Source organism: Miniopterus schreibersii, assembly GCF_964146895.1.
Source record: "Miniopterus schreibersii genome assembly, chromosome: 20".
In the NCBI taxonomy this organism is placed as follows: Eukaryota; Metazoa; Chordata; class Mammalia; order Chiroptera; family Miniopteridae; genus Miniopterus; species Miniopterus schreibersii.
In genome coordinates, this window is record NC_138122.1 from 25,289,195 (window position 1) to 25,313,678 (window position 24,484).

At 55.0% G+C, this 24,484-nt stretch overlaps 1 protein-coding gene across 5 annotated transcripts in view; it reads right to left on the reverse strand.

Moving 5' to 3' along the window:
* Nucleotides 1-973: 973 nt before the first annotated feature.
* The window catches only part of CAMKK2 (calcium/calmodulin dependent protein kinase kinase 2), a 30,990-nt gene continuing 7,479 nt past the window's right edge, over nt 974-24,484 (reverse strand). For 4 of the 5 annotated variants that reach the window (XM_081123627.1, XM_081123630.1, XM_081123628.1 and 1 more), the window contains exons 2-16: nt 21,980-22,484; nt 19,353-19,400; nt 18,649-18,702; nt 17,945-17,996; nt 17,318-17,451; nt 16,114-16,150; nt 14,017-14,038; nt 13,790-13,878; nt 12,505-12,704; nt 12,023-12,076; nt 10,537-10,610; nt 10,362-10,449; nt 9,160-9,288; nt 6,056-6,156; nt 974-3,133 (exon numbers count right to left, since the gene is read on the reverse strand). In XM_081123627.1, coding sequence (XP_080979753.1) covers nt 3,061-3,133; nt 6,056-6,156; nt 9,160-9,288; nt 10,362-10,449; nt 10,537-10,610; nt 12,023-12,076; nt 12,505-12,704; nt 13,790-13,878; nt 14,017-14,038; nt 16,114-16,150; nt 17,318-17,451; nt 17,945-17,996; nt 18,649-18,702; nt 19,353-19,400; nt 21,980-22,420 — 1,596 coding nt within the window. In that variant the 5' untranslated portion in view covers nt 22,421-22,484 and the 3' untranslated portion in view covers nt 974-3,060. The remainder of the gene's footprint in view (nt 3,134-6,055; nt 6,157-9,159; nt 9,289-10,361; nt 10,450-10,536; nt 10,611-12,022; nt 12,077-12,504; nt 12,705-13,789; nt 13,879-14,016; nt 14,039-16,113; nt 16,151-17,317; nt 17,452-17,944; nt 17,997-18,648; nt 18,703-19,352; nt 19,401-21,979; nt 22,485-24,484) is intronic. The other variant, XM_081123631.1, reaches the window with a different exon arrangement.

A 24,484-nucleotide genomic window follows, 5' to 3' on the forward strand; every position in this document is an offset into this window, starting at 1 on the left:
TGAGGAAGGAAAACACGTAAGGACAGATGTCCCAGAGAGCGCCGACTTAACGACCAACAGAAAAAATCCCAAGGAGGCCTCGCTTTGCACCATTTTGGCTGTCTGTTTATTTCAAGTTTACAGAGACGCTTAAACATCCGTGGAAAAACACCGAAGGCTTATTTTTTTCTCAAGTCCAAGTCTCTGTAAGTGATAAATACACAGTATTTAACTTTGTACACCTGATAAAAGGAAAATGCATAGTACAAAGGATCAGGAACAAAACAGAAGCACTGGGCGGTAAGTCAATCACAGGATAGAGAAGTCAGCAGTCCCACGAAACTCGGCCCACAGAGCTGGAGGAAGATGGGAACCTGCGGCCTTGAAAACCTCCCCTAGCACCTTAGAAACAAGTGGAGGTCATGGTTCTCCCCTCCCACCCCCACCGCCTCCCCCGGCAACGTGAAGCTCGCCTACGGAAGATGGGTGAGAGCGGAGGGTCGAACCCGGGGTCTGAACACAGGTATTGGCCTCCCTGTTCTGAGAAGGCTTTGGGGACCGAGCCCTAAGTCACGGGAAGGCCAGAGCAGTGGGCACATAGCCTCTCGGGCCCCCTGTGCCGATGAGGGGCTAGATAAGGCCGGTGAGCCAGCGGAAGAGATGGGGGCCTAGAACAGGCCAGAGGAAACGACGGGGGGAGTAGTTGTGCTTCCTTCGCGGCCCCAGAGGCAGGTCACAGGCTGCTTACACCAAATCGGTCCCACGTGCGAGCCAGCCATGGCAGGAAAGGATGGGGGTCCTCCTGGCTCACCTGAAAGAGCTGCCCTAAGGGCCCCTCCCCTCTCCTGGCACAGCGGGCTTTTGGAAAATCAATGTCTGTGCTCCAGGAGAGGGGTAGTTAACACTGAATGGCACAGCCCTCTTGGCTTAGACTTTTTGGGGGGTGGCAGTCAGTTTCTTTCCACAGCTTTCTTTGGTGTTTGTTAAAAAAAAAAAAAAAAAAAAGAAAGAAATTACGAAGCTGGGCCTCCCCCAACCTACCCGCCTGAACAGCCGGTGCTGCCTGATGGCCGGCAGTCGGCCGTGACACCTTCCACGGGGTGTCTCCCGGGAACACGGCGTTGCCCGGTGAGGCTGTGTAAACACGGGGGCTCTGCAGAAGCTCTGGGGGCTGCCCACCCTGCCCGGGCCGAGCACCCGCCAGGCTGGAGCCCAGCCCAGGGGCCCGCAGACTGAACCCGCCGGAAGGGGGGGCCCATAGATTTAAACAAGCACAGGAGGGAGGCCAAGAGGAGGCAGCAGGTCACAAAAAGAAAGTAAAGCAGGCGAGAGGACCCTCCATCAGGCGGGTATCCTCTGTTACGTGAGAGCAAGAAAAGTCTGGCTAAAGGACAGTCAGGAGCGGACAGTCAAGGTCTACGGAAGCCAAAGAACGCCGGGGCAGGGAGGGGCCCACGCCCTTGGCTCTCTGGCTCTGCAAAAAGTCCTCGTACCCAGGCTGACGACACAGAAACCACAGGAAAGCACATCCTTCTGAGCCCTGTTCCTACCTCCCCCAAGCTGGGTTCCACGAAGCGCTGGAAATCTCCCCGGGCAAAGTCCTCCCCGTTTTCCTACCCTCTGAACCTCAGCCTCACCCACACGAGGCTCTGGAAGAAGTTGCACCGAACTTCCCATTAAAGGGAAGTCAAAAAGATTACCCTTTTCTTTCGTGGACTCTCAGCTACAAAAGGGAAGGTCCTGTGCTAAGCCCCAGTTTCCTTGGACCCTGGATTTCAACAGCCTCCTCGGAAGAGGGGGCCCCGAAGATCTTGAGTTGTCCCGGGGATCCTACCAGAGCTTTGCTGCTACGAGTGAAAGTATTTCCTAACTGGCCCTGCGGAAACTGGAAACGCTTTCACTAACTACGACACCCGGCTAGTATTTAAGAGAACAGAACCTCCGCAGTCTCGAGAACACGCAGGTTACACACAGGCTAAGACGCTAATGCACAAGCGAGGGTTTCAGTGGCTCGCGTTCCGAAGCCGTGGACTAGATCCTGGAAGCTCTACATGGTTTCTGAACTACCCTGGAGTTCAGTCTAGTTGGAGAATTGAAAATTTTTGCTTGTCAGTTCACTCTTAAGCCATGTAATATACATGGAAGTGTAGGATCTCACCCTGATGTTTTTGTAACTGAACGAGAGAGTCACTGAGAGAGCTCAGTGGCCTCTTTCAGAAATCCACTTTCAGTGGCCGACACAAAGAAATGCATTCAAGTCCTTCAAGTGAAACGTCTCCCACCGAGACCCCAAATGCCCTGCTAGGGTTGCAAGTCCCCCCTTGTGAAGCAATGAAACATCAAGCCCTTTCTGTTTTTCTGACTAGGACTCCAGCCATAAAAAAAAAAAAAAAAATCAAAAGTCCTTCTTGCAAATCAGTTGCACCGAAGCTCCCTGCAGCTACCGAGGGCCCTGCCCTGCTGCCTGGTTGCAGGAGGTGGTGTGGTTTTAGGTTTGGGGTTTGCAGAAGTCACATCCCCTCTGCCTGCCCCCTTTCAAACACAGCAACTCCCTGCCTCGGCGGTCTCCGGCCACGCCGCCAGAGTTTCACGATCTCCAAACCCCACGCACGTTCATTCGGTGTATCGGACACGGTTCCGAGGTCACAACGAAGGATTTTTGGCATAAAAACGTTTTAAAAAGCAAACTGTCCCAAAACGCACACGGCTCTGGGTCTGCAAGTCCTCACACCAGCCTGTTCAGCCAGCCAGCGGCCAAGGTCGATGTCATGGAGTGTTTTGTGGGTTTTGGGGGGGGGGGTGTTTTTTTGTCCCCTTTAAAACAACAAAGGAAAAAAATAAAAAATTAAAAAACAAACAAAAAACAACCACCAGAGATGACGGGCAAGGCTCTACACACGTGCTCAGTTTCCGTAGGACATGCTGCTATGGAAACGCGGGGCGCAGCCCGGGGGGGACGCCCAGCATGCGAGGTCGCGGCGCCCAGCAGCTACTCCGTCGCGCCGTCCGGCCGCAGAGGATGCATGCGCGTTCGATGGCGGGGGCCCGGGGCCCCCCAACTCTCCACACGCGGACAGCCTCTCACAAGAGCACTTCCTCCTCCCCCTCGAGGGGCCGGTCGGGCGCCCGGAGGCTGTCGTCGCTGCCGTGCTTCCTGCCACCAAACAGAAAACAAGGTTAAGAGCGAGCGATGCTGGCACAGCCCGGAGCCAGCACCTCCGGTTCCTGCACCGCCTGCAGTTACTGCCTTAACTTTGTCTTTTAGATTCTCTCCCCCACCCCTTTTTTCTTGCTTACGTATAATTGTCAAAGGAGACCTTTGTATCTCGTGCAAATGGAAAAAACAGCGTAAATTGCCAACAACAGGGAGGAACTATAAAAATGCATGCAAACCCACGTGGGTGACACCTAAAATTATGGCACGGATCCGTACTGCGTGGGCCCCACTTTGCGGTTTTTTGTTATCTCAAACCCCCCCCTTCCTTTAGGCTATAAGCTCTTGCAGGGCAGGAACCGTGACACTTGTCTTCTGTCATCAGGTGAACTTCTTGGGGACAGTGAGGATCCCCTGGGCTTGGCCGGGCACACAGCCAGCCTTCAGGAAACAGCTGTCAACAGAAAACAGAACTGCCCCAGCACACAGGCTCAAGGGACACCCCCGACAAAGGGAAGGGCCCTGTTCTTGGCAACGTGAGAGATCAGACCAGAACAGACCAGGCTGGTGGGAGGAGGAGTGTCCCTGTGTCCCGGAGAGACCACATCCCAAAGCACCTCCCTCGGGTGATGGACATGGGTGCAGCGATGGAGATGCAAGGGAAAGTCCCGAAGGAGGGGCCCGAAACCCCTGCCACCATCAAGCAAAGCTGTCCCTTCTAAGGGAAGCCCCTGGGCTTGTCACACAGGACTGGTGTCCACTGTGTGCCGCTGGCCAGAAGGGAAACTACCTCTGCACAAGGAGAAGGGAAAGCGCAATGTCTGTACGTTCCTGGGAAGAAACTCTCTTTGTTTAAAAACCACACAGTGGCTTTATGTTTCTGCCAAAGAAGAGAGGTCAACTCTCCCAGGAAGAGGCTGTCACTCGATGCCCAAGCAGACCCTCAGTTTCTGCTCTAGCCACCGGTCTTGCTGCAGATGGCTGGTGGGACCTGGGGCCAAGGCCTCCGACAACTGGCTAAGCCCTACGGGTCAAGAGTGCTGGACCATTTGGGCAACCAAAGCATCCCTCCTGTGGGCTGAGGGCAAGGGCAGGTCACCCCCGGGCGTTGCTGGGACTGCAGATGAAGGAATGAAAGGGCGGTAAAGCCCTTTGGACCAATTTCAATCTGTTGATGTCTTGCAATTTTGATCTCATTGAAAATAAAAAAATGAAAACAACAGTCTTGCGCACAGACGGAAGGCAAACCCGAAAGCTGAGGTTGAGAAGAAAAGGCCTCTGTCACCCGTGAGGCTCACACTATGGGAGGGGCCACCCTGTCACCTGCTGCACAGCCCTCTGGGAACATCCGGCAGGGGCTGAGGCAGCCTTCTGAGGCTGGTAGCAAGAGCTGGGTGGCTGCACAACTCTGTGACTATATTAAAGACCACTGGGCCCTGGCCGGGTAGGCAGCTCAGGTGGTTGGAGCATCGTTCTGATGTGCCAAGGTTGCAGGTTCGACCCCCGGTCAGGGCACATACAGGAGTCAACCAATGATGCATAAGTAAGTGGAACTACACGTCGATGTTTCTCTCTCTAAAATCAATAAATAAAAAAATTAAAAGACAAAAACCACTGAATTATACACTCTGTTGAACTGTGCGGTATGGGAATTATATGTCAATAAAGCTGCATTTAAATCACAGAAGTGGCTGCCTGGAGTTCCCAACGGAGGTAGAGGTGGCGAGTCAGGCCCAGTGGAAAGAATATGGGGATTGCTACCCTGCCACAGGCACTGGAGGGATGAGTGGCAGAAGGGGTGCCACTTGTCACGTCAGTCTTACAGGGACAAAAATTCTCACCTGTCCTAGAAGGTGCTGGCAACCCTGACGTGGGTTTATGTTTGATGGTCAACAGGGGGAAAGGGCCCAGACCCTCCCCAGAGGCAAAAGGCTCCCACACTCCTTTGCAGCGGGCGGGAAGGGGCCTTACTTTCTAGGTCTCAACCCATCAGAGGGGAAAGGGCGGATGCTGGAGAGCCACAGATGCAGCATGCCCGCTCTCTGCCCTGACCATGCCGCCCAGAGCAGGGGCAGCCCAGGGCCCCGTGACAAGAGCTTCGATGCCACTGACGGGTGCTGAGCACATGTGGGCGCCGGGCGGGGTCGGAGGACATGGGTGAGGTCACAGGCATTCCGGGTGGAGCGCCATGCACCCGCGGCCCCAGCTCACATGCACGGCCCGCCATCGGGCCCAAGCCCCCGGATGCCTCCTTTGCCAGCCCGGGCCCAGAGGCCCGAGGCCCGAGGCGAGTCCGGGCACAGCAGGAAGCGAGGCCCGCGGGTGGGGAAGCCCGTGCTCGGCGGCTGCCCCGCCCCTGGACCCCGGCAGAGGCTCCTGTGCAGGCAGGCAGGCTTTACCTTGGGCTCAGACAGGGGCTCCCACTCCCTGGTTGGTTTTTTGCTGGAGTTGCCAGAGGAGAGGTAAAACGGAAGTGAGAAGGGACAGCTGGGATCCACGGGATGCCCACCCCCCACCCCGAGACTCTCAGACCCCAAACAGCAGCTTGACAGAGCTGTTGCCGGGCAGGCTATGAGGACACCGCTCCGTCGTGACAAGTAGGGTCCCACGAGTGACACAGGCTTGCTCACCCAGCCCAGGGCCGAGTACCTCACTATCAAGCACGCCTGCTTCTGGGCCACGAAAGTGCTTTCTGATTGTCAAGCGCTCCCCAGTTAAAGTGCGAGCCCCCTGAGATAGGTCAAATCAGGGTGGGCGAGCCACAGGAGGCGGCCGGGCCCAGGGTGGGGTGAATCACAGCCAGCAGCCGCTCCGACCCCCCAGGGAGCCCGGATCTGGTCCGAGCCGCTCCGGGGAGGGGCCCAGGCGGGGTGGGCTGGACGCGCCGCCCCCAGCTCCCCCCCCAGCAAGGCAGACACTCACCTGAGCAGGTTTCCAGGCGCCGACAGCGAGCGCTCCTCCCGCCGGCTGCCCTCAAACGGGTTCCCAAAGGAGCGTTTTCGAATCATGGTCTTCACCAGGATCTGAAGGGGACAAGGGGAGGCTTAGCCGCCTGCAGCAGGGACGCCAGGCAGCATCGCCCCTCGTCCTTTCTCCCCCAGCCCCTCGCCGGCTCCCAGGGCTTGTGGCCTTTGGGAGACACTGGGCGGCGTCCAGGGTACAGCAGCCAAAGCCATCACCAACCCTGCCTGGTGCACTCCCAACACCTCCCACGGCTCCCTGGTCGCCAACAAGCTAAAGTCCAAACTCCTAGGTCTGACCTTCAAGTCTGGGCATAATCTAGTCTTGGCCGACCGACCCCCAGGGCCCCTGTGCCCCAGGGCAGCTGCCAGCACACCCGGTACCATCTGTCTCCCCTGAGCCAACGCGGACGTGCCCCCCTGGCTCACCGACCTGCCTCGTCTTCCAGGCCTGGCCTCTACTTGGTGGAACCAGCTACGACCACACCAACAAAAAGCCAACTATTGCTTCCCAGGTACAACGGGGGGAGGGTGCGGTACTTTTTTATTTAATGGAAATATAATCCCCAAGCATAAAACTCACCATTTTAAAGTGTACAATTCCATGCTTTTTATAAATTCGTATCACCACTATCTAACTTCAGAACATTTCCATCACTCAAAAAAAACACCTGTCCCCCATTAGCAGTCACTCCCCATTTCCCGTCTCCCAGTGGAGTTTGGAACTTATTCCTTTGCCAGCCAGGGAGCAAGGGAGTGGGCCAGTCACCTCTGGTGATGCTTTTGGCTGCTGTATCCCGGGAGGGAAGGGATTTTCAAGGAAATGGCCTCAACACCCCGTAAGGCCTGGGCCCCCACCCCCTTCAGAGTTTCCTTTAGGGTGACGATGTGTCAGACCTATCACGGTGATAGTTGCAGAATATTGTAAATACAACCAATGCCACTGAATTGCTGGCTTTAAAAGGTTTGTTACATGAATTCTATCTTAATAAAAAAGAAGAAAGGCCCAGCTGGCGCAGCTCGGCTGTTGAGCGTCGACCCATGAACCAGCGGGTCAGGGTTCGATTCCCGGTCAGGGCTTGATCCCTAGTAGGGGGCGTGCAGGAGGCAGCCAATCAATGACTCAGCTGTTTCTCTCTCTCCCTCTCCCTTCCTCTCTCTGAAGTCAATATAAATGGATATATTTTTAAAAATGAAAAAATTAAAAAGAAAAACACAGACTTAGAGAATGAAGGCCACGTTCCTTAGCAAGGCACCCACGGACCCTCCCTTTGCCAAGGCCCGAGCTCTGCAGCCCCTAGAACAGCCCCGCCCTGCTCCCCCTGGCAAGATCACCCTGCCCTGCCCCTCCCCGGTGGCCGTGTCCAACCAGCAAGTCCTTCCCAGCCCTCGGGACCCAGGGGAAGGAGCTCCTTCTTTGAGAAGCCTCCGCTCTGCTCTGGCCAGTGATGGGCCAGGAAGGCGATTCTTCCCGGGCCCATCTTTCTTATGGAGACTGGGAGCCTCATGAGGGCTGGAGCTATACCTCGGTCATCTCTGTAACCTCATGCCCGGAACACGCTGGGTACCAGGGGGGCCTGGACTTCCCTGCTCCAGCCACCCCTCTCAGAGGGCTGCAGTAGCCCCCACTTCCTCCCTGGACCTCGCAGTCCATTCTCCACGTGGGATCTTTCCACGGCCCATCTGATCATGCTGTTCCCAATTCAAACCCTGCAAGTGCTTCCCATGCCTCTCGGGGCACAGCCGCTTCGTCCAGGTGGCCTGCAACCCAGCACCTGGGCCATATCCCCGAGGGGCACATCTCGCAGCCCTTCAGCTACATTGTACATGTACTTGCAGGTTGTTTGCCCAGCGTCTGCACCCCGGTTTCATTCATCACAGTACCCCAGCTCCCAGCACAGGCCCGAGAAACCACTCAGGGTTCGGTGCTTCGGGAAGAATCAATAACTAGTTCAGACCTCTAGGGGCGGACGCCTTCTCCCAAGAACATCCCGAGCCTGGAACTGAATCACCCATGGTGGGCGCTGGGGTCCGACACCAGCCGCCTGCCCCACTATGGGCGCAGGGCGTGGGTGCAGCGGGTAAATGAGAAAGAGTGAGTGGGTGCGGGTGAGTTATTAACAGTAAAGGTCATGCAGAGGCCCCAGGTGGGGGGGAGGAAGGTGTGAATGGATGCCCGGCCCAGGGGCTCAGGGTTTGGAAGGAGAGAAAAAGTGTGAGGAAGCAGGGGGGAGAGGTGCAAAGCTGGGAGAGAAGAAGCCAGCTCTTGGGCTCCCACGGGGTGGTCACTCAGGGCCCCTCCCAGAGCCCAGGGCCCTGTCTGCTGGGGCCGGTGCTGGCCAAAGGCAGCCCGGGCCTTGGAGGCGGCCGTGGTGGGTGGCCAGCAGGATCCTGCCCCAGGACTGCTGCCTGATTCTGGGCCCCTAAGGGCCCTGGTCTCCCTTCTGGAGCCAGGTGCCCTGATGGGCAGGAGCTTGGCAAGTGAGTGACTCCCAGCGTCCCGGGGTTAAGCGTGAGGACTCCACATTCTGGATCCTTTCTGGGTCAGAACCCAAGTGTGAGGCCTTAAAAGGGGCCTGGTGACCAAACCCCCACCGTCTGGAGTCTGGGAGAAGTCTCTGGGGCGTGTGGAGCAGCAGCCCCTGGCCCTGGCCCTACGCACGCGGTAGGCATGGGATGGGCTAAGCCATTCGCTCTGGGGACTGGAGCGCCACCGGGCGGGAATCCTGACTCAGGGGCCTCGGCTCAGGTTCCTTCCCTGGCACACGCCCTGATGGCGCTCTTCCTCCCGCTCTGAAAGCAGGAATCCTGGAAGGGGCAGTGGGATCCTCGCGGGGGGGGACGGACACGGCCCCTCTCGTCCATAACACAGGACCTGGCTGCAGACAGAGCTGAGGCCAGAAAATACAGGGCACCTGGCCTGACGCTCGTCCAAGGCCCGGAGGCCGGTGGCTGCGGGTCCGGGGCAGCCAGCTGCCCCGAGCGTTGGGCCCAGCGCCGGCTCCTGGGCGCCCGCCTCGGGCGGCCCTCTGTCCCTGCTCTCGGTCAGTGGCCCGCCCGCCTTACCACGGTCGCCAGGCTGGGAATGTGTTTGACCGAGTTCTCGACCTCCTCTTCGGTCACCTCGACCAGCGTGCAGTTTTCGTCCTCCGACGGCAACGGCTCCGCCCCGTGCCTCGTGACCCAGGGGTGCAGCTTCAACGAATGACAGGAGGGGTGAGGGGGGGCGCCACCGGCTCCCAGAGGCGGGACAGCGGAGCCGGGGAAGGGATGCGGGAGGGGAGAGGCAGTGGCCTGGGGTGGGACATGCGGGAGCGCAGAGAAGCCAGGCAGAAGGTGCGGGTGAGCAGGATGGGAGGAAACGTGGAAAAGACGAGAGACAGAGAATGGGCGGGAGCTACGTGGCTGGGATGTGCCAGATTCCCCACCTGGCCCCGGTCTTGGCAGAGGTGACTGGGATTTGGCATCTGCCTCGCGCGCTTGCCCGAGGAGCACCCGTCGCTCCTCAGCGACCCTCCCTGACGCCTGCAAAGCTCAGCTCAGAGCAGGCGGCATCCTCCCCATTTTACAGACGGGCAAACAGAGGCTCGGGGAGGCACAATGACCACAGACCAGCTGGAAGGACACAACAAGGAGAGGACCCGGGCAGGAGCCTGCCCCCCCAAGCCTTAATCAGTAACTTTTTGGGCTTCCCCCTCTTCATACGCCAGTTAGCTAGGGGCCTAGGGGTTCCCGAAACAAATCTCGATTTATTAACGAGCCAGATGCGTGCACGTGGCACTGGTTGGGGCCTTGGGGGTAGATGGGGGTCTCTCCCGACAGTGCTTTCTGAAACAGGGTGGAATTCCGCAGGCCAGGGTGACGTGGGGTCCAACTGCTCACTAACTTCCTCCCACACTCACTGCACTTTTTAAAGGGATGGGCAGGGTCTCTGGCAGCCAAGGTGTGGAGCACACAGAGGCCTCGGTCTGGTCCGAGGAGGGTGGATGCCATCAGCCCAAGCCAATCGGCGTGAGTGCTAACAGTTCCCACTCACACACTGCCAGTGACATCGACACAAGCCCCACGTCTTCCTCCCGCCCGCCCACTGGCCCCCTGCAGCCCAGTCGCCCCTGGGCATGGGAGGGCGGCGGTGCCCAGGAGGGCATGACGCTGTGGATGTGGGGTGAGGGGCCTCGCCAAGGCAGGGTTGAGCCAAACAATTCCAAGCAGAGGACGCAGGCCAAGCCGCCGCACGCGCTCCACGGGGCAGCGGCGGCCCCCGGTACCTTGATCTCCGGCACCATGATCCTCGACTCGGGGTTCTTGTCCAACATTCTGGTGATCAGGTCCTTCAGGTCCTCAGCTATGTCGGGCCTGGGGGTGAGAGACGCGTCAGAAGTTTGAAAGACAGAGACGCAGGACCACTCCGGGGACAACTCGGGACGGCCGGGCGATACTCACTGGTCTGGAAACTCCAGGGCCTGGCTCTTGATCTTACTGTGTAAACACATGATCCGCTCGTCCATGAACGGGCACTGGGGAGAGAGGTCAGAGCGGCCGGCGTCAACGGCTGGCACACCTGCGCTGTGAAGGCCGCCCTGTGCTGGTGTCGCCACACGGTTACAGCAGAGACACAAACAGCCCGGTGGCCTGATCTAGGGAGGGAGCAGTTCCCATGTTCCCCACCCCCCAAGTTCTAGAAAGAGCAGGGAAAAAACAAACATCTTCTTCACCCGCCTACTAACTAGGTCAGGGGTGGGGAACGTCCAGCCCGTGGGGGGCCATATATGGCCCACGAAATCACTTGGTCTGGCCCTGCCAAGGCAACTGCAGGCGGGACTCGAAATTCAATAAATCTAGGAGCTTTTTTCATAGCTAAGTTTTAAGCTGACAATTTTGTATGGCCCGTGAATGATGCTATAAATATCCAAATGGCCCTTGGCAGGAAAAAAGGTTCCCCACCCCTGGACCAGAAGCACAGTAATTCCGAGAACAATACAAAAATCATCACGGGAACCGCAGAGACTGGCGAGGGCGCAGCCTGGGCCAGGCCCTCCGCTGAAGTTTCTCGGGACGACCGCTTCATTGGCTGTTCCCTCTGCCTGGCATGTTCTCCCACCAACACCTGCCTGGCTTGTTTTCATTCGTCATCGGGGCATCTAATTGAAGTAGACCTCGTCAGGGGGGCCTTTCTTAGCTCCTGCCTGAAACAGGCACACCCCCGCCCCCCCCTTCCTATCACCATGTGCCCTCTCATCACAGCACCTATCCCTGGCGTTATATTACAGATGTATCTGTCTGCTGTTTAACTTCTGCAGTGGAACATCAGCTCCACGAGGGCCGGGGTTTTCGTCTGTCCTGCTCATTGCTGACTCCCCCACTGCCCAGGAACATTCCTGGCACAAAGTAGGGGCTCGCTACATACTCGTTGAATGAATATTTGAATGATTTCTGTAGATCCTCTCAGTAGACATAAAAAATAGGTACGCCCAGCCAGTGTGGCTCAGGGGTTGAGCATCCACCTAGGATCCACGAGATAGTGGTTCGAGTCCCAGTCAGGGCACATGCCTGGGTTTAAACCCCAGCAGGGGGCGTGCAGGAGGCAGCCGGTCAATGCCTCTCTTATCATTGATGATCCTATCTCTCTCTCCCTCTCTCTGAAATCAATAAAAATACATTTTAAAAAAAATATAGAAGCCCCTAAATATCAATAATGTATATATTTTTTTTAAAAAGACAAACTAGTACTCCCTAAATTAAAAATGCCAAGTGCATTTTAACTCCCATTTGGGAAGGCATCCCTTTTTCATTTTCAGCTCTAACTGTGGAAATAAGAATTATATAATTTTTAAATGAGTAAGTACTGTCTCCATGCAAAGGTAACTATTAATCCAAGGGGGCCACCCAGCCACACTCAGGGAGGCAGGACACCCCCCCACCCTGTTACCTGGCCAAACACAAAGCAGTAGAGTGTCACACCCATGGCCCAAACATCCAAGGCCTGCAAGAAAAAAACAGAGGAGCTTCGTGTGAGGGACAAGGGTGGTGAGGCATCGACCACTTGTGCCTGCCCAGCACCAGCTCCTCCAGCTTTCCTTTGGGGAACCACCTCTCCACTCTCAGTCCATAGAGTTTAGGTGGGGTTGGTCCTGACCAATGAGAGCACCACTCCCCCCCCTCCAGCCGTAGTGATTGGTTCAAGAATGGGCACATGACCCAGGCTTGGCCAATCAGAGCCAACCCCAGGACTTTTGCTGGAGCTCTTTGAATCTCTGTATCCCACCAGGCCCCAGGCCAGAGGTGCCCAGCTCATCTACATGGTTTAACGGATTCACTGTTTCGGCCACTCTGAGTTGGATTTGTGCCGCTGACAGCTGAGCGGACCCTACCACAGGCAGAGCTCAGCATCTCTGGCAGGTCCAAACCTACCTTCCCAGAGAAGATTTTTCGGGTCTCGGAGAGCGACTCGGGTGCCATGAAGGCGGGCGTGCCCACGGTGTTGGAGAGGAGCGCGTCGCTGCCCTTGAACTCGTTGCTCACGCCGAAGTCTGCGATCTTGATGTGCCCGTCTTCTCCCACCAGGAGGTTGGAAGGTTTGATGTCCCGGTGGATGATCTTCTGGTAGTGTACTGGGGGCAAGGCAGGCACCGGATGGGAGAGAGGGGACGGGAAGACCACGTGAGGAGCTCCACGGGGCCCACAGAGCCCAGAGACACAGGCTAGACCCCTCTGTTCTCCGACAGCCCCAGGCCCTACTTATCCTTGCTTCTGCAAGACCAGCTGGACACCCCCAGCTCCGAAAGATACAAGGAAAGAGGGTCTTTAAGGACGTTCGCCCTGTCCTCAAAATTCAGGAGTGAAACACCAATAGCAATGAGGAACTGCCTGCTATAGTCTAAGTTGCCAGGTGACAGAGCCTGGAGAGTCTTTGTGGAGCTTGGGTCCCAGCTTCGAGCTTAAAGATCTGTGCCAGTCAAACATATTTTCATTTGCTAACGCCAACACTCAACCTGCTCACCAGACCAACAATGACTAGAGCAGGTCGATCTGAAGCGTGAACCACAAAGCAGGATTGGGGACTTGGCTAACTGTTCCTGCCCGGATGTCAGCCCATGTGGGAGGACAAGCCTGGAAGACCCCCCGGTGGTGGTGGTGATGGTGCTGGAAGAGGTGATGACATGGGAATCAGGGGCAGCAGCTTCCTGTGTTGAGTGCCCAGTCCGGGGCCTAGCCCTGTGTTAACTACGTCTCATTTACACAATCCTAATGCGACAGGCAAGGGGAAGAGTCAAAATGTTTAACAACCCGAAGCTGGAAAAAAAAACACCTGCCCATCGGAACCACTGGTGTGCACTGGCTGGTGTCAGCCCTGGTGAGAGAAGCTTTATTCCCATTTTACAGATGAGCAAACCAAGGTTCCAGGAGATAAACAGGATCCCCATCCCAGCGCTGTCGGGCAAAGGAAGTAGAGCCCCTAACAGCGCCCGGCACACAGAGAAAGTGATGGATACACGGTCACTCTCGCCACTGCTCCTAACTCTCCAGTGTGGCAGGAACACCGGTTTCTGCTGCCATGGGCGTGGCCCCGGCGGGCTCTCTGCAGCTTCCCACCCACCTCCTTGAGCTCTAAGGAGGAAAATAAGAAACTCCCCGCTTTCGGCCCACGCCCTGGGGATGCAGCCACCCTGGGACTCCTCCCGCGGGCCCCGCTTACGGTACTCAATGCCTTTGATCAGGTCCTGGAAGTAGAAGCGGGCCTGGTCCTCGGAGAGCGGCTTGAGGGTGGGCACCTCCATCACGGGCCTGAGAGGGCGACCGCGGGTGAGACGCGAGGCAGACGCGGCCCCTGCCTCCCCTGCTCCCCGCAGGGCCCGGCCCGCCTCGCTCAGCTTCGCCGCCAGGGAGCTTGGGCAGCACCCCGCCAGGGGAGGGGACACTCACCCTTGGTTGACCAGTTCAAACACTGCAGGGAAGAGAGGGGGGAAACTGTCACACAGGGAAACTGGAACTGCACCTTCCTCGCCACCACCCCTCCTCCCAGCCGCCCCTAAAAACACCACGAAGCACGGAAACTAACATTGGGACCGGAGAGGGGACAGTGCACCACGCCAAGCTGCGCAAAGTCCTCTTTGTCTACGCTCCCACCAGGAGGCTGTGGCCAGAGTTCTGATGTCCCTGGGACCCCAGCCGGGCTGTGCCCAGAGGAAACAAGGCAGGGGACAGGCGGGGACGGCTCTCACTCCTACCTCCGAGGTCCCAGGGATATGACTGACGCTGAACCGTCAGCTGTAAGGGGACACGACCCCAATGTCGATTTACTGGAGCCCAGAGAAGTAGCCCTGGGGGCCTTCAAAACGCTGGTAAGGCCCAGACAGGCGCGCTGGCCCCGGCCCGGGCTCCCCCAGGCCCTGCGTGGTTTCCGCGCCTGCCGCCCCCCGCCCGGCGCCAAGAATCAGTGGGCGCGGGGCAGCTGCCCGCTGGGACAGCTCTGTTTCCAGGCGCTGTTTAACCAGGACGGCGGCTGAATGGGAAGTTTTTAACCTGCAGAAATCCCGATCGATCGATCGTGTTCTCCATCCTTCGATGGCCAGGCCTGCAGCCGCGGGACCCTTGCTGGGCCCTCCTGTGGGCCTCGAGCGCTGCCCTGGGAAGACTTCCCAAACCACGGGACTCAAATACCAAAGGCCTGCGTGGCTCCCCGTCACGCGGGCACCTTAAGAAGTGAACGAATCTGGACAAAGCCGCCTGGTCACGCCCCTGAAACCCGTCTTTGGAGCCCGGTGGTGTTTTTATGCTCAGACCTCTCTGCTCAGACCCTCCAACGGCACCCGTCTTGCTCAGAGTAAAAGGCGAGGTGTTAGGAGGGGGTGAAATGTCCTCCGCCATCTGGTCCCCAACGTCCTGCACAAAGGCCGCTCAGTGAGGCGCCTCGAGGGGCCCCTGCACCTCCCAATCCCCGACCCTGGCCTCCGGGCTCCCCTGACCACGCCCAAGTTTCTTTTCTCCACCGGGCTGTGGCCTTCGGAGCCTACGCATGATGCTCAGGTACTGGGTGTGTCTGTCTGTCCTCACTAGAGCAGCAACATACCCCGAGGGCAGGGAGTTTTGTTTTGTTCCCTGAAGAACCTGGAACAGGGCCTGGCAAACTGTGATGTTTGTTGAATGAACAAACCACCTCCTGAGATACAGCCCAAAGCCACATGGAGTCAGGTCCGGGGGCCCCAGGCGAGCGCAACAGGCTGGGGGGGCCACTCTGGGCTAAAAGACATCTTTTACATTTTGGGATTTCTGCTGAATTTCCTCCAATTTCACTGATCTGCCTGTCATGTTCATAATGTAGCCGTATCCATATATCAAGTGAACTATTACTTGTTCCCCTTTTTTTTTTTCCTTTAAATCGACTCGGTTTTAAAATTATCCTAGGCAACGATATCCCTGGAATCGTGAGCTAGTGTGCTGGTTAGGGTTTTCCCTATGCGATGATAAATTGAACCTAAAAAAATTTTTTTTAAATGTCAGTCCACGTGCCACCTAAAATCATCTCATATGTTTAAAGTGGCGATGGTGCCACATTTTGAGAAACATTGCTCACGCCCCAACCGGGGTGGAGCCTACCGAGGTACGTGCCCTTGGCTGGAATCGAACCCAGGACCCTTCAGTCTGAAGGCCCACGTTCTAACCACGGAGCCAAAGCAGCTAGGGCTGTACTGTTTCTTTCACGATTTTTTCAAGTTAACATATCTGACGTTAACTGTTTGTAAAGGAAGGTTTGAAAAGTTCTGAAATTCGAGTATGGACCGCATGCTAGATGCTCTTAGGAACTGTCGGGGACTTTCTCAGATGTGACAACGCTGCGGCGATCGAGGAGGGGAGGGTCCCTATCAGGAGATTCACACGGAATCTCATGACTTGGGGCTGACGTGTCAGGATGAACCGTGCTTTACTCTCGGGTGGTTGGGCAACAAATTCAGACAAATGCATGGGAGGGTGGCCAGGCTGCTGAAGCCCGGCTGGCAGAAGCAAGGGCTCAACTCTTACCCATGTACAGATGGTCCTCATTGGGGTCATCCAGGACCTGTTGGCACCGCCACGGGGAACAGGCCGGAGGAGGAGCAGGGAGGGAGAGAGAGAAAAGCTGTGAGTGCCGAGGAAGCAGCACCCCCACGACCACACGAGCCGGCAGGAGAGCCGCGCGTCCGCTGCTTTTCCTAGTTAGGGTGCAGGGCCCGGGAGGAAACCCAGAGCGTGCGACCCAAACGGCCATCTGGAAAAAAGGCAGGCTCCCTGGCTAGACCAGTCCTCCTGTCTCTTCCCACATCACGCTCACCTTCCCCAGCCACCCAAGATCCACAGGACGAGAGCCCCGAGGAAGGAAGAATCCTAGGCAGAGGCCCAGGGTAGCCAACCTGGAGCCCTAAGCCCTACACTCGGAGGGGAAGGCAGACCCAGGGCCTGGCCCCCTAGAGTTCTGTCCCCAATGAGCCCAGGGCAGTGTGGCTGCTGACCCTCACACCTACCAAAGGTCCGGATGGACCCCTTCAAACAGAGGCCTCCGGCCCTTTGCACATGCTGTTCCTCCCCGAGATACCCTTCCCTGTCTTCTCCATCCAGGAACCACCAGGCCATCTCAAACATCATAAAAAGATATCACTTATATTAATATGAAGCAGGATTATTTTTTTAAATGAATAAATAATTTCTCAGTTTGAAATTCTAATGTAAATATTAGTAAATATTACCCACACAAGCAAACGCTTTTTGGGGTCTTCGATTATTTTTAAGAGCATAAATAAGTCCTGAAACCGAAGTATGAGAAATGCTGGTCTAGAGCCGTGGTGGGCAAACTACAGTGCACAGACAAAATCCAGCCCACAACCTGTTTTTGTAAATAAAGTTTTATCGGAACACAGTCCCACCCATTTATTCACATGTGTGTGGCTACTTTGGTGCTACAACCACACACACATGCAGTAGAAAGAGAACCGGCTCCAAAGTAACAGAAATGAGTGAAGGCCAAGCCTCAGTATCCCTCCGAGCCTCAATTTCTTCGTCTGTAAAATGGGAGCGACAGTCTTAGGGAGGGGTAGGACTGCATGGAATGACAAGGGTGAAGGAGCCTGAATCGATAACTAATACTCAGCCCTGCGATAAGCTATCTGGTGTGACGTGGCTCTCCCCTGGAAAATACTGGCGTGGTGTTTGGGTAACAACAGAGCCAGACCCTCCTCTGTGCCCCCCTCACCTCCACCAGCTTCACCACATTGGGGTGGTCCAGCTTCTTGAGGATGGCGATTTCCTGGTACACCTGCTCAATGGGGCCCCTGGGCTGGACGCAGCCCCCCGGGGCTGGCCGGGTGCCCCGGGGTGGAGGGCGACCTGAGGAAGACACAAACCATCTTATCACATGAAACAGTGCTTCTTCTTTTTTATGGCTGAGTAATATTCCATTAGATAAACCACCTTTTATTTACCATCTGTGGACAGACATTTGGGGTGTCTCCACTTTGAGGCTGTTATAAATAGTGTGTCTGTGAACATTTGTATACAAGCTTTTGTGGGAACACGTGTTTTCATGTCTCTTGTGTGTGTACCTAAGAGCGGAATTGCTGGGCCATATGGTAACTCCATGTTCAACTTTTTGAGGAACTTTCAGACTGTTTCCCTCTCACTGATTTTGTTACTTGTAACCTATATTACATTCATAAATATTTTTTAATGCAAATGATTTAAAAAAAAAAAAGTAGGAGGCCCAGCGCCGTCTTTGGGGTGTCCACCCAGGGCACTCTCTGCAGGGGACACTATTCAGTGGGACCTTCTCTGTGTTTCCACAGCCCCCGCACCTCAGGCCCACCTGGCCCACCGAACTCACGTGGGAAGCCCGCCTGTCGGATCAGCTTCTTTTTGGACAGCACCTTCATCGCCTGTGGGCAGAAAGACCCATGTCCTGATTAAACCACGGAGGAAGGGGGAGCATTCCCTCTGCGCCCAGGCCTCGCCAAGCTCGTGGCTCCCTGGTTGTTTTGGGACAATGTAGTGAGTGCCTCGTCTCCAGAGGGCGTCAAGCAGCAGCAGGTTCCAAGGCTCCAGGTCAGCTTCCCCAGCTGGGAAAGCACAAGCCTTGGGGCCCACTGCCACTGAATCGAGACATGAGTGAGCTGGAGTGATGGGTGTGGGGGGGGCAGGACTAGCACTTGCCCAAGGTCACACAGCTGGGACACGGGAAATGCAGGATTTGAACCCACACTGAACTGAGTCCAAAGCCTCAGCTACAACGGCCGTTTGGCTCACTACCTCCTGGTTCTCAGTGCTATGGATGAATTAGAAATGGCAGCCCAGAGTAAGGATACAAGACATCTGCGGATTTCATGCATTCGTTTTTCCAGAGCTATCCCTTCACCTCCCTATGTCCCCATCTGTAAAATAGAAATGCCACTTTCTTCCTAATGCACAAAATCAACACGGCCTAACCATAAAATGACACATGGGCTAAGAAAACCTTCCGGGAAGCTGAGTGCTGAAAAGGAGGTCTTTTTCTTTGGACAAGGATTGGGGGGCGGGCATGCGGATACTCACATAGTAGGTATTGTCATTTTCATTGTAGGCCAACTTGACCACGCCGTAGGAGCCCTAGAGGAAGGGAGATGACCGTGACATACAACCAAAAAGTATGATCTGCAAAACGAGGACCCTAACACAGGTTGCAAACTGGCAGCCCACTGGCCAAATCTTCCCTGCAAGTTTATTTTTTTGGATCTACAGTTTTTAGAAAGTTTGAATTAGTTGCCAAAACAGAAAGATTGGATATCAAAATCCAGATTCCCAGCCTCAGAAAATGGGATGATCTGACCATATAGAGCCGTAATCATTTCCGTGTTAATTTGCCAAAGGCCACACCACTCCCTACTGCATACCTAGCATGCTTTGCTCATTTATACTTGCTCTCTATTGGCATGTGAGTTTCTGAGAGTTTCTGACCCCTGCAATATGATACTGCCCATTGGCTGAAACAAAAGCAAAGATATCTGTGAAATTACCCACCCCGGGGGGAAACCAACACAATTAAGGGGGTGATATAACTATCACCATAGTGATACGGGATTTCCCTAGACATTTTCTGTGCTTTTGCAGAAAACATTGACATTATGATATAAAAACAAAACAGACCATGAATCATAAAATCCTGCCTCCACCCTTGCCTCCAAGGATTCCTCTCCCAATCCCAGCTCTAACGGGCTCCCCCACAGCATCTGAGACGTCCTGGCTCCTAGGATACTTACCTTTCCAATTTCATCCTTCAGCGTGTACTGGTTCAGCTGGACACAATCCTGGAAAGTAAGTAGAAACGCACAGAACATGCACTGTAAGTTTGCAGCGAGATACATTTATCACAAACACTTGTAACCAGGACCCAAATGCAGAAAGAGGGCATTCCCAGCTACCCCGCCTCTCTGCAGGGTGACCTGACCGGGGTCCTGACTCCCAACAGCAGCTTTTATATGTTGTAAACACATAATCAAACAGTCTGTACTCTCTTAATACCCACTATAAAAAGCTTGTTCCACTTATAAAAAGTTCACTTTATATTAAACAAGTAATCCATGCCCATATTGTCCGATAAAAATGTAAAGGGATACAAGAAGTGACCCTGGGACAGAGATTCCTTAGGTAATACCCAAGATGTCCAAGGAAACAAATCACAGACTGGACTTCATTAAAATTAAAACTTTTGCTCTTCCAGATACCATTAAGAAAACGAAAGGCAAGCCACACACTGAAAGAAACTATTTGCAACACATCTATCAGACAAAGGACCGATATCCAGGATATATAAAGAGCTCTTATGACTCATTAATAAGACAGCCCAGTTTTTTTTTAAAAATGGGCAAAAGATTTGTAAAGACATTTCTCCAAGGAAGATACAAATGATTGAGAAACACATCAAAAGACACTCAACGTCATTAATCATGGGGAAATAGAAATGAAAACCACAGCCAATAGATCAGTTAAAATCAAGAAGACTGACCAAAGAATTCAGGGCCTAAAGAAGCTTCACACGCTGCTGGTGGGAATTTAAAATGGTGCAGCTTCCTCGAGAGACAGTTTGGCAACTTCTTTAACATACATTTACCATATGACCCAGCCTTTCTACTTGTAGGCGTTTACCCAAGAGAAATGAAAACAAGCATCCAGGCAAAGGCTTGTGTACAAATGTTCACAACAGCTTTTATCTGGAAAAGCCAAAAACTGGAAACCGCCCAAATGTCCATCAACAGGTCAATGGATAAACACGCTGGGGCACATCTGAACAAGGGAACTGTTTAGCACCGAGAAGGAAGGAACTACCGGTGTCTGCAGAGCGCACAAACCTCAGCGTTGTGCTCTGGAGGAAGCTCAGCTGAAAATGCACGCATGCTGAACGATCCCGTGCACATGAAACACGAGACCTTGCAAACTCATCCCTAACGATAAAAATCAGGTCGGCGGCCGTGCGGGAAAGGGGACGTGGGGGGAGGGGTGCGCTGCTGGGGGTGCCGGGAAAGTCTGTGATCTTGATTGGGCTGGTGGCCCTCAAAATGTAGTTAAATATCAGGCCCTTCTAAAGCCATTCCTGCCCAGCTGGCGTGGCTCAGGGGACTGAGCATCACCCCATGCACCCAGAGGTCGCCGGTTGCATTCCCCATCAGGGCCCATGCCCGTGTTGCTGGATTGATGCCCAGTAGGGGGCGAGCAGGAGGCAGCTGATCAATGATTCTCTCATCGATGTTTCTCTCTCCCTCTCCCTTCCTCTCTCTCTCTCTAAAATCAATAAAAACTTTTTTTTTTTTTTTTTTTAAAGCATGCTTAAAAAAGCCATTTCTGATTTCCAGGCTCCTCCCAATTAAATTCATTCATTCATTCCTTCAACAAATGTTTTCAAGCTCCTACTATGTGCCAGGCACTGTGCGAGGCGCTGAGAACACGACGCCGTCCCTACGGAGCTTGCATTCTAGCGAAGGGTAGACAGGCAATAAGCAACTAAACAAACACACAGCATAATCCGATGGCAGTGACGCAATAGGGCAAGAGGACAGGGAGGGCCTGGGGGCTGACGGCTGCTTAGGGAGGGCAGGCCAAGAAGCCTTCCAGAGGAGGTGACATTTGAGTTGAGAGCTGGACGTCAGATGGAGACGACCTTGCAAAGATGGGAAAAGGTCCCAGCAGAGGGGACAGCAAAGGTCAGGCCTAACGAAGGGAATGAGCTTGGCTCTCTGAAGAATGTAAGGAAGTGGGTAGGGACGGAGGCCTGTGAGTCAGCAGCGGAGAGGCAGGAGGTGGGCAGGGGAACAGATGGGGCAGGTCGGGCAGGGCCCGTGGACCTGGTGGGGACCTGAGTTCTGATCTGCCTCCCAGAAGCTCACGGTGAGAATCAATGAGAAATGCACACACGTCGCTGGGCGCAGTGCCTGGTGCAGGCAGACACCCAGCCAAGGGGGCCACGCTGCGAGGCCGGGAGGCCCCTCAGGGGCCCGCCACACCCAGTTCAGAGCCCCCAACGCAATTTCCAACCACCAGCATGTGCATCTCTTTGCTAGAGGCGCCCTCTGGCCTGTGCTGCTCTGCCCGCACTCAGGGCAGGTCACGCGCCTGGCCCAGCTCCTCAGGCTTAGATTCTACCTGTCACCCGTGATCCCCAGACACACAGAGCCCCAGCGGCCCAGCGGTAACCAGCTCCACGACTGCATCCTTTGCTGACATCCTTCCCTCCTGCTTCCCTCCCCGCCTGGGTTTCGGGGGTCACCTCCTTCTCTCCTGCTTCCCGCCCCGCCTGGGTTTTGGGGGTCACCTCCCCAACCAGCTGGTCGCGCCGGGAATGAGCTGGGGGGGCCGATCTGACACGGAGCCCGGCGCAGGGGCGCTCACGTGCCTGCATGCCCGTGATGGAGACGTGGTGGGACTCGACCGTGGGCCGCCGGGGCAGCCGCGGCGAGGACTGCGGGGAGCCCACGGGCGAGGGCGGCTGGGCCGGGTGCGCGCAGCGGCCGTTCGCGTCCGGCTGGGGCCGATCCTGCAGGGACAGCTTGCAGCTGGAGAAGCGGGGCCGGGCCTGGGACCCGGCGTCGAGGGGGACCCCTGGGCCATCAGCCTCCAGGAGCCGGTCCCGGGCCAGGCCGTGGTCCGCAGCGCAGCCCGGCTCGCACTCGGTGACCACGATGAAGGACTCCATGCCCAGGCGGATGCTCAGGGACGAGAGGCCCCGCAGGGCCTCGCAGGGCTTCTGGCCTTCGCTGCTGCCGCCCCCGCCCCCCAGCTCATCCTGGGGGGCGGCCCGGTCACCGCTGGGCTGACTAGAGATGCATGATGACATGGTGCGTGCGGGGACCTCATGTGACGCGGACACTCCGGGGCAGTCCCATCAGCAGCGGTGCCACCTGCAGAGAGAGGAAGGGTCAGCGGCCCAGTTCCTGCCTGGGTTGACATCCTAAAAAAATCTTGCAAAACCTCACCTCTGAGTCTACACAGAAATGAATACCCCACTTTCCTTATTTTAAAAGCCCCTCCTCACACATGTAGCAAGCGTTCCAAACTCGCCCTGGCTGGGTGGCTCAGCTGGCTGCAGCACCAGCCTGCACACCAAGAGGTTATGGGTTCGATTCCCGGACAGGGCACACACCTAGTTTGCAGGTTGCGTCCCCGGTAGGGCACGTACAAGACGCAACCGATTGATATTTCTCTCCCTCTCTCTAAAATTCAATAAAAACATATCCTCGGGTATGGTTTAAAAAAAAAAAAAAAATCAAACTCAATTCCAAAAGGAACCAAGTATGAGAAAACCCCAAAATAGAGCACGCACCCCCCACAGAGGGGGCAGCTATTTCCAGCTCCAGCCAACTGTCGCTAAACAGGGATCTGGGCCTCGCACTGCCTGGTGTCCACCCCACCCCACCCCCGCCTTTTTTCCCCCAAAAGAAGCCCTAAACCTAGAATGTTAGATGAGATCTCACGATTTTTTTTTTTTTTTTAATAATTATTTCAAATATTTTTGAACACTGGGCAGGACAAATGGAACACTTCTGCACAATGACCTCCGGGCTGCATCCTGTTGCCAGGAGATGATTGAAACAGCACTTTACAGTTTACAAAACATCTACACATCCGCATAATCTCACAGGCACCCTAGGTCGTTAGTTTGCTATCATAATCCCATAGTGTAAAAGGGGAAACTGAGGTTCAAGAGAAGGAAAGGGATTTGTCCAAGGCCTCCTAATGCAAAGCCAACGTGCACAGCAATTCGGTCTCCTGGCCAATGACCCTCAACCGAGAAGTGGGGGTCAGGGGTCACATCAGACAAAGGACAGGCCAAGCAGTTTGTGACACCCGAGGAGCCAGGCTCCATACAGCAATTATCTGATGTTTTCCTAGTTCAACCCCCAGTGCTGGTGGCTGCCGGGTGTAAGGCAAACATGAGGTCAAAAACATTGATATCGAAGAGTTTGGTGGTTCCCCCAAAAATTAAACAGAGAATTACCACATGGCCTAGCAATTCTGTTCCGAGGTATACACCCAAACAGCACGATTCGAGACGGCCACAAGGGGAAACCACCTCCCTGTCATTCAGGTGGGTCCACACGACGGGGCCCATTCCCACAACGCAATGGGACTCAGGCCCGAAAGGAATGAAACACTGCCATGGGCTGCAATCTAGATAAACTTCAAAAGTCGTCATGCTAAGTGAAGGAAGCCACACCCGGAGGTCACATCTGTATGATTCTATTTATACAAAATTCCTAGACTAGGCAAATCCATAGACAGAAAGTAGATTAGTAGTTGCCTGGACCAGGGGGCATTGGGCAGAATGGGAGCGACTGCTAACGGGGGACAGGGGTTCCTTTTGGGGCAATGAAAATGTTGAGGAACCACAGAGATTGTGAATGTACTTAAATGCCGCTGAATTGTAGATTTTTAAAGGGCTAATTTTAAAAAAAGATTGACACACCCCCTTAGATTGTCAATTCCTTCTGTCTCTGGGGTGGAATATTAACCTTTGGTTCACGTGTTTGACAAATTCTGCAAGACAATTGTCATGGGGGGCTGAGTAAATAAAATGAGAGGCACGTACCCCAGGAGAAAACCATGCATTTATTTTAAAAGAGGTGACTCACCCTAGCCAGTGTGGCTCAGTGGTTAGAGCGTCGGCCCTTGGACTGAAGGGTCCCGGGTTTGATTCCAGCCAAGGGCGTGTGCCTCGGCTGCAGGGTCAACCCCCAGCCCCCGTGGTCCAAGCACATATGGGAGGCAACCAATCGACATGTCTCTCTCACATCAATGTTTCTCTCTCTTTCCCTTCCACTCTTTCTGAAAAGCCATGGAAAAAATATCCTCGGGTGAGGATTGGAAAAATAAATAAATAAAAAATAAAAAGAGGTGACTC